The 8,869-nt window shown below is 49.6% G+C and overlaps 1 protein-coding gene across 11 annotated transcripts in view; it reads left to right on the top strand.

The window, feature by feature from the left end:
* The window catches only part of WWOX (WW domain containing oxidoreductase), a 958,224-nt gene that overhangs the window by 445,136 nt on the left and 504,219 nt on the right, over positions 1 to 8,869 (top strand). Inside the window, exon 9 of one of the 11 annotated variants that reach the window (XM_082711174.1) lies at positions 6,213 to 6,530. The exons of the other annotated variants lie outside the window; for them this stretch is intronic. Coding sequence (XP_082567300.1) covers positions 6,213 to 6,359 — 147 coding nt within the window. The 3' untranslated portion in view covers positions 6,360 to 6,530. Of the gene's footprint in view, positions 1 to 6,212; positions 6,531 to 8,869 lie in introns of those variants that run through there. 11 annotated transcript variants of the gene reach the window in all.

Below are 8,869 nucleotides of genomic sequence, written 5' to 3'. Positions count from 1 at the left end.
AAAGGTGCAGAATAGAGTCTGTAGTGATATCAGATATGTCAGGCTTTGACAAAAGCGATGTGCCCTTGGACAGCTTTATAAACTTAAATGTCCAGTTCAAGAGAGGCACACGCCCTTGGACTTGGCATTGGTCAAACCATGTCTGGAATCACGTTTTCCGTTTTGGGTATCAGCTGAGGAGAGTATTAGTGGCAGACTCGAAGTCATCCTGAGGAGAGTGACAGGAGTGAGGAGGGTCTTGGGACCAGGGCATCAGGAAAAGGGTTGAGTGAACTGGAATGTGTTCCTCCTGAGGAAGGTTCAAGAAGCACCTTCTTTTCCAAGGCTCTCTGAAGGACACTCAATTGTTGTCTTACAGTGGAATGAACCTCCACACAAAGGACCTGTGCCCTTTGTTGGCGACATGAAAGCCAGGGCTGGATGTTCCCCCATCTGATACAGCTGCCATCACTGGGGGCGTCTCCAGGGGAGGGTGAGGCTGGACACGCAGTCAGACCTCTTCCTCAAGTCAGGCTCTGTGCTGGGAATTCTTCCCGAAGCTTTTCTTTCCTTCAGTTCCCTGGTTGGGAATCCCAGCCCCCATCAGAAGCCCCTTTGTTTGTTTAAAATGCAAACTCCCAGTCCCCGTGTGGCCTTTGTCACCTTTGTCACATGGTGGGAGTTGGGTGGCAGTGTGGGTGCCCTGATCTGGATTTCTCTGGCACTCCTGATGTGATTTTCAGACACCCTGAGGGCCAAGAAGCACCCTCCTCAGAGGATTGCCATCTCCTTCAGGATAAGAACCGTATTTTCTTCCGCTTTTGTATGCCTCCCCATACAAGGATAATTACACAGAAGAAGCACAGAAATGCTTGTTGGTGGATTTATTCCAGCTTTTTTTTTTTTTTTTTTAGCTCTCTTTGTATGGAACTTTGCAAAATAAATACCATGGTCACCCCATGCTTTGTGAGCAGCATGCTAGGATGGAATTTCACTGTCTTAAATTGAGGGTTAATTTCTTGGTTTCAACTGAATTATGAACAGCGGAGGAGACAGCTTGGAAAGGTATGAATGTTGACGCTGATGACGAGGGACTGAAAGTCCAGCTGTTTTGAACCTCCTGTTACTGATGGTTCCGGCCTCCTCCCTGTGCATTTATCTTGCTTATTTAGGGGATGTTTCCATTCTATTTTCTCTACAGAATTACTTTCCATTCTGAGGTCTTTTGTATAAGTATTCCCTTGAACCCGTTCCAAAAAGTGGATTTTTAACCCAATAGACCATAACTGCAGTGTTTTAGCATGCATGCATATTTCAAAATGTGAATGTAAGTAGATTTAGCAAAGTTAAAATAAAATTAAAACTTTTCAAAGGGCACTTCTGCTTGCCCTTTGGAGTGGTGGACTTTCCCGTTGGAGTTCATATGCCATTTAAAAGACTCTAAAAACAGGAAGACTTTTTCGCTTGGGTCTTTTTTTTTTTTTCCCCCTCCACAAGGGTTGGGGTACAGAAAACACTAGTGAGGTTTGGCCTTCCCTTGTCTTCCTCCAACACACGTGCTCGCAGCGTAGGACGAATTCTGAATCTGTGAGTTAGCAGAGGCGTCTTCAGAATTTCTAGCAGGCATCCTGCTTCCTTCTTGCCGCTCTTGAAATCCCTTCTTCCAGTGGACACCAGAGTCGTGTCTCTAAAGTGGAGATCCCACCTTGCCAGTCCCTGCTTCATCCCCTCACTGGCTCTTCCTGTCCCTGAAGATAAAACCCCCAATCCTAACCAGTCCCGAAGGCCCCTGCCACGTGACTACTTACTCCCTCCCTGCTCCCCTTCCCCTGCAGCCTGCCAGCCCTCCTGCTCCTGCCACAGGGCCTTCACACAGGCCGCTGGCTCTGCCTGGAGTAGTCTTCCTCTCCTGCTTTAGCTCATAAATTAGGATTCATTTGGATCATGTTTTCAAGAATTTGTGAAGTTATGCCTTCTAAGCTCTGTTTCCTGCTCTGTACAATGGGGTTAATACCTGCATCTTCTTACTAGGATTTTTTGGAGGGAAGGCAGGAATACACGACATCATCCCCTACAGCACGGAGCATGGTAATTGGCGCACAGTAGGTTGGCGTGCTCTGAGCATGAGCAGTCAGTACTGAGCTGGTCTGCTCCCCGTAACCTAAGCCCTTTCCTTTGGATGCTCCCTTGCCTGATGCCTCAAATGTTATTTATGGGGGAGAGGGGGAGGGAGTAGTTTAGAGGGGACCCAGAAAGGGAGGGGGACAATGAGGGAGATGTCCCTGTGACCCTTACAGTGCCTTAGGCAAACCACCGGAAGACCCTTCCTCCTGCCACTGCAAGTGTCTGAATAAATATTTCCCCAGAAGTCATATGTGAAATCCCAACCCCCAAAGATGCTGGTATTAGAAGGTGGGGCCTTGGAGGAGTTGGAATTCATGAGGGCGGAGCCCTTTCCCGTGGGCTTCCTGCCAGATAAAAGAGACTCCAGAGAGCTCCGCAGCCCCTTCTAGCATGTGTGGAATGAGAGAAAAGGCACCTCGCTGATCTGAACAAGGATGAGGGCCGTCGCTTAGGGGTCCCTCGCTAGAGATCTGGGACTCCAGGTCTCTGGAGCCCTTAGCTGTGCTGTGTTGTCCTGGCAGCGCCGAGGGGTGACACATTCAATTACTTTTTTTTGGCCTCATCTCCCCAAGTGTGAGAGAAAGAAAGGGCCACATAGGGGAAGGACCCAACATTTGTTATCATTGTCTTACAAAGACATCGAGATTTGGGGTGACCAGGTGGTCCCCCCAGCTAGTCGGGGCCGGAGCAGGGCTTTGAAGTCAGAGCTCCTGGGTCTCCAGGCCTGGCTTTTCCTCACAGTCCCACCTTTTCTAACAACAAGCCCGAGCCAACGACCCTGTACTTAGTCTGCCTTTGAAGAAGGACCACGAGTTCAGGACTCTGGTTCGGTCCTTCCTGAGCTCCCCAGAACACACGCAGCGCCACGGCTCCCAGCCCTTCCCTGCGCAGGCTTCTGGCGAGCACGCCGAGCAGCCTCTGCTCCACGACACCACTACAAAGGTCCCCTGCTTTCCACCCACAGATTGCTGCCAGGCCGCCGCTCGAGAAAGCCACGTCTGCTACCTCCTCCGCGCTTTTCTGCTTTGCTGGGAAGAGCGGAGTCGAGCTGCAGGCCTGCTTTTCTTCTCTGTGTTATGTATGATTCATAAAGACAGCTGTGGGTTGAGGGGTGCGTACTGCAGCCTGGACCGTGCTCCTGGGGGCCTCACACAGGGGAGGGACCCATTTTCCATTCCACTCACATGGGCGTCAGCAAGGGGGGGCAGAGGAGTAGGATTTTCGCTAGGTTTTTCTCTGCCCCAAGTGATCCCAGCTCTGCCAACCAAAGGACCACATGTCCTTTTGGCAGTCGACCCCTGAGCGGCCCAAAGAAGCAGCCCCTCAAGCAGAGACAATGACCCCCGGGGGCGGTACCCTATGCCTCACTTCACCTGCCAGCGCTGTCCCGCCCATTTTCTCTTTGCATTTGGAAGAACGTTTCTCCCTAGAGTCTTTCTTCTGAGACTTTTACCATAAAATACAAGTGATAAGAACCAGCAGGTGGTTTAGGGGATAACAAGAATCTTGTTACAAATGGATGTTGAAATACCCAAGTTTGGGTATTTTGCGGATCATATATGTGACTGACACTTAAGTCATCCTTTTAAGATCTCTCTCACTTACTCACTCATTTCACCAAAAGTGCTCTCCCAGCATTCCACACCTAGGGACTCAGAACGGATGGGAACGGGTTCCCCCCTACGAACCTCATTCAGCAGGAGTCAAGCTGAGAGCCAGTGGCTTACAGGTTCTGTTCGAGGCTGGAGCATGCACGTGTGTGAGTGTCTATGTGTGACATGGGACATATGTGGCATGTGTGAGAGAGTGTGCTAGTGAGCATGTGTGAGAGAGAGTGTGTGTGTGTGTGTGTGTGTGTGTGTGTGTATGTGTGTGTGTAGGGGGTTGGGGGAGGTGCAGAATTTGTGACAAGGGTAGGAAGAAAGGGCTCGGTGAGCATGTGCTGGTACTTTGGGTTTCTGCAACGTGCCACAGTCTGTGCCGTGACTCCCCTGGACGTTCCTTCTATAGTCCTGACAGCATCCCTGCAGGATCGCTTTCCCCACCGTCCAGACAGGACACCTTGCCCAGGACCATTAGAATTCAAATCTAACTCTTTCTGATGGCCAAACCATGCTCTTTCCCCCTCAGTGTCTGTGGTTGACAGGACTGTGCTGTCGGACTTGGGACTTGCTGGGGTCTAGCTCTGGGCTAGAATCAGATGCATGAAACTCTTTCAGTCTGAGACTCAACTGTGCTGCCCATGGGATGAATGACTGGCTGTTCCTCTAATCCGTCATCCAGGAGGCCTGGGGAAGGATGGCAGCTGGGCTTGGATCTTGGCCACGCTGCCTTAAGTCCTGACTAAGGGACCTTAGGGACAACTCATCTGGGAGGAAGGGCAGGGGTTCGGATGTGCTGTTTCTGGCCAGACAAGAAGGGTAACAGAGTTGGACTGAATGTAACTCCCCAAACTCCCGTGTTGAAGCCTTTACCCCCATTGTGATAGTAGGTGGGGCCTCTGGGGGTGATGAGGTTTGAATGATGTCGTGACAGCGGGACGCTTATGGTGGGATCAGTGCCCTTCTAAGAAAGAGGAGGGCAGAGATATCACTCTGTGTGTGTGTGTGTGTGTGTGTGTGTGTGCGCGCATGCGCAAACGCACATGCATACACACTGAGAAACGGCCGTGTGAACACAGCCTGAGGCGGCCAGGCCATCTGTAAGCCCCACAGAGAGCTCTCAGCAGACACCGAATCTGCCCATGCCTTGATCTTGGACTTCGCAGCCTCCAGAAACTAGGAGACATAAATATCTGTTGCTTAAGCTGCCCATCTGTGGTATTTTCTTATTGCCATTGAACAGATTAAGACACCGAGTGTCGGGTAATGTGTGGAACTTGAGTTCCTACCTGCGTTTCTGTCCTAGGTGGGACATTTACTTTCTGGGACCTTGGGCAAGTCTCTTATCCTCCCTGAGCCACAGTGTCTCTGTCTCCAGAATGGAGGCTATGCCAGTCTCTTCCTCAGAGCATTGCTGACAGGATTAGATGCAGAAAGTCCTCGAATGGCACACACACAGCTACATTCTGTGCTCAGTGCTTAGCGAGCATGGCCATTCACCTCCTGTCATCAGCGCCATTCACAGTCATTATCGTGCTCGCCATTGCCGGCCTCGCCATCATCATGAGAAGCTCTAGGTGTTGGTTTGACCTGGCTGTCTGCGTTGGGCAAAATCTGTAAGTGGCAGGCGCACACAGAACTCAGGAGTTGGATGAAAACCACAATGAAATACCACCTCATACCTGTCAGATTGGCTGCTCTCAAAAAAGATGAAGAAATACCAAGAATTAACAAGTGTTGGCGAGGTTGGGGAGGGGAAAGGAAGCCGCCTACAGTGTTGGTGGGAACGTGAATTACTGTCGCTACTGTGGAAAACAGTATGGAGGTTCCTCAAAAATTAAAAATATGATCCAGCAACTCCATCTGGGTATTTATCTGACAAAAGAGAAAACACCAATTTAACGAGATCTATGCACCCCTCTGCCACATCATTGACAATAGCTAAGATATGGAAGCCACCTAAGTGTCCATCCATCCAGGAACAGATCAAGAGGTAGTACCTGTGTCTAGTGGAGTATTCCTCAGCCGTTACAAAGAATAAAATCATGCTATTTGCAACAACAGGGATGGACCTGGAGGGTATTATGCTGAGTAAAATAACCTAGAGTAAGAAAAATTTTATATGACTCCACTTATATATGGATTGCCCCCCCCAATACAAATACACAAACAAAACAAAACAGGAACATCTCCTAGACACAGAGAAGAAACTGTTGGTTACCAGAGGGTAGGATTTCGGGAATGAGTGAAATAGGGGAAGGGGATTAAGAGGTACAGGCTTCCACTTATCAGCAAGTCATGGGATGTAATGTACAGCTTAGAGAATATAGTCAATGATATTTTAGTAACTTTGGTGACAGCCAACTAGACTTATTCTGGGGATCACTCAAAAATGAATGAACATATCAAATCACTATGATGCACACTTGAAACTAAAAGGATATTGTATGTCAGTTATACTTTAATTAAAGCAAAAACAAAACCTCCAGAGTTGGCCCTCCTCCGCAGGCATCAGTGGTGGCCGCTTTTGGGAAGAAAAGTGCTTCGGAAACCAGGTCACAGAGGAAAGCGCCTCTTGCTGTCCAGAGCTCAGGCGTCCGCTGTGGAAGTGCGCAGGGAGCCCGGCCTAATTGCATTGGTAATACAATCCCGTAACTCATCCTGCCCCCACGAAGGTGGATGGATGGTCCCCATCCTTGCTGCTGAACATTGCCCGTGTTTTCCTCCGAGGGACATCTGCTCGCCAGTAGTGATTAAAGTGCCCTGAAAAGGCCATGGCTATTAAGGGTTTGTGGCTCCAGTTTAATAAAAGGTAGTATATTAAAATGGAAACATGTTATTATTGATAAGGCCTAGACATATTATAGAGCAGATGAAAGCTTTGATAGTGCGAAACGCAGGGTGAGGAAGCTGAGTGGGACTGAAACCCTACTAGGCACGATCGTTTTGCTGGACACTTCAGCCGCGTCGCCACGAATGCCCCGTGCCACCCAATAAACCGAGTCTGGCCTCTCTGATATATTAATATATTTAATTATCAGGCTCTCCGCATTAAAGAAGATTACAATAGAGGCATCCAGTTGATTGGGGAATAGTTGCTGCAAATGATAAGCTCTTTTGAATAAACCGATACTGACTTAATGAGGTTTTGCTGTGTGTTATTTTTTTCCTGATAGAAAATCGAGTGACTGCCCTCCTCCCCCACCGGCGCAGTCCTCTTGCTTACTTGTAATGACCCCCTTTTCTCTCGCTCCATGGGAACTTTTAAAAATTTAAATTAATGGATTTTTTAGCCTCCAGTTTCTGGAATTCTAAGAGGGTCTGAAAGGTAAGCACCCAATTACCAAGGCGTGTGAACAAAAATAGGCAGCTTAGCTAGGGAAGTAAAAATAGAGAGGAGTCTCCCACCTTCCCTCGAGCTGTGCGCTTGTCTCTGGAAGAGGATCAAGAAGTAGTCAACCTCCAGTTAATTTGGCTGGTCCTTTCCGATAACTTCTTCACTGGGCCAGCAGGAGCTTGATCACTTCAAGAATTCGTAAGATCGGTCTGCACTGGAGAGAGCCCCTTATCTCACCAAAGAGGCTGGTGTGGTTTGGACTTGTTCCCCCGTCTGCCCAGTTCCAGACGGGCACATGCCCATGGGAGAGAAGCTGACGGTCAAACTACCAGTGCCTGCCCGTCTAGAGCATCTCGAGGAACCCGCAATGGTAAAAAACAAATAGACACCCGCCCCCCACCTCTGATTTTCTGTGTCTGCTTGCAATACTCCCGTGGTGAGTATTCCCACCCCTGTGTGATGGCCTGTGTGATGGCTGAGGCTTGTCACAGTTCAAGCAAATGGTCTGTGGTCACATTACTCATCAGTGGCCCACCTGGGCTTTGAAATCAAGTTTTTCTGGAACTTTCTGCTGTCTTGCACTTCCTTAGCCCCTGATGGCATTCTCAGAACAAAGAAAGAGAGGAGGAGGTGATAGAGGTGGTTCTTCTGGGGGCCCCTTGGTAAATGGCACAGAACTAATTACACGGTAGGTGCTCCCTCTCTTCTGTTTGAAAGAAACTGAAGCACCTTGGAGGTGGTGGGTGGGGAGATGTCAAAATGGAGCCATGGGGAGAGCACATGTGGCCTGGGTAATGGTCCCCTGGCCCGGGGCCTGCTGCAGCATGTGCAGGCCTGCCTCCAGCCATGTAAGAGTTTCCCGGGAACCTCTGAGCTTGGTGTCAGCATCTGTGACCTGCGTGCTAGGTGGAAGACTGCTTTTTTGCAGGAGATTTCCTCTCTCTGAGAGGAGGAGACATGCCCATGCTTGGTCTCACCAGTGGACAAGAAGTCCCTTTCCGCCCGGTTCCCTGTTCTGCGGTGTTTGTTTTCCCGCCGGGACGCGTGCATCAAGAAGCTGCTTCTCTCCTGGATCTCCGTATCCCTTTGCCCCCTTGGCAAACATTATTTCACAGGACAATGAAACAAGACAAAACAAAACAAGAAGGTGCCGTGACTGTACTTTTCTCATTTTACAGATAAGCCAACCGAGGCTTGGAGGGGTGAGCGACTTGTGTGAGTGTCCTACGGGCAGAGTCAGGGTCTGAACCCCAGGAATGCGCTCAGGGTCTGCCATTCCATTTTTAAACCTGTCTTCTCCGTTGGCTGGCTCTTCTCGCTCCGGGTGCCTCTCCCACCTCCCTGGTCCAGCTTTCCTCCCCCAACCCCCAGCTCTTCTTCCTCCACCACCCTTTTATCCCCCCCCCCCCCCCACCACATGCAAACAGCATTGGAAAGGCCTGACCTGCCAGCCTCGGGTTCTGATAAGATCTGGCTATGCTTCCTTTGTCTGGCCTGTACCTGCCTTTTCTGAATGGCCCTGTTAATTGCAATTGACTCTCATAGAATATGGGTGGCAGGGCTACTTGACACCAGACTAATGCTTCTGACTTTTCCTCGGTGCCCCCAGCAGCAGGGCTGGAGGGGACAGAAGGGGGTCAGAGGCAGGAGAGGGCATTTCTGATTTCAGTAAAATGCATTAGAGCCTTGACACTTTACTCTTCTCTTTGTCAAGTCTCCCTCTCTCTCCTTTGGGAAGGAATGTTGTCATTTCTAGGAATTGATCCTAAAATGAGAGATGATTAGGAGATTTCACAGTTGTAGCTCCTATGAAGATTCAGGGTTTGTG

The sequence above is a fragment of the Mustela nivalis genome (genome assembly GCF_964662115.1).
Source record: "Mustela nivalis genome assembly, chromosome: 18".
Taxonomy (NCBI): domain Eukaryota; kingdom Metazoa; phylum Chordata; class Mammalia; order Carnivora; family Mustelidae; genus Mustela; species Mustela nivalis.
This window is presented reverse-complemented; position numbering and strand designations above follow the sequence as displayed.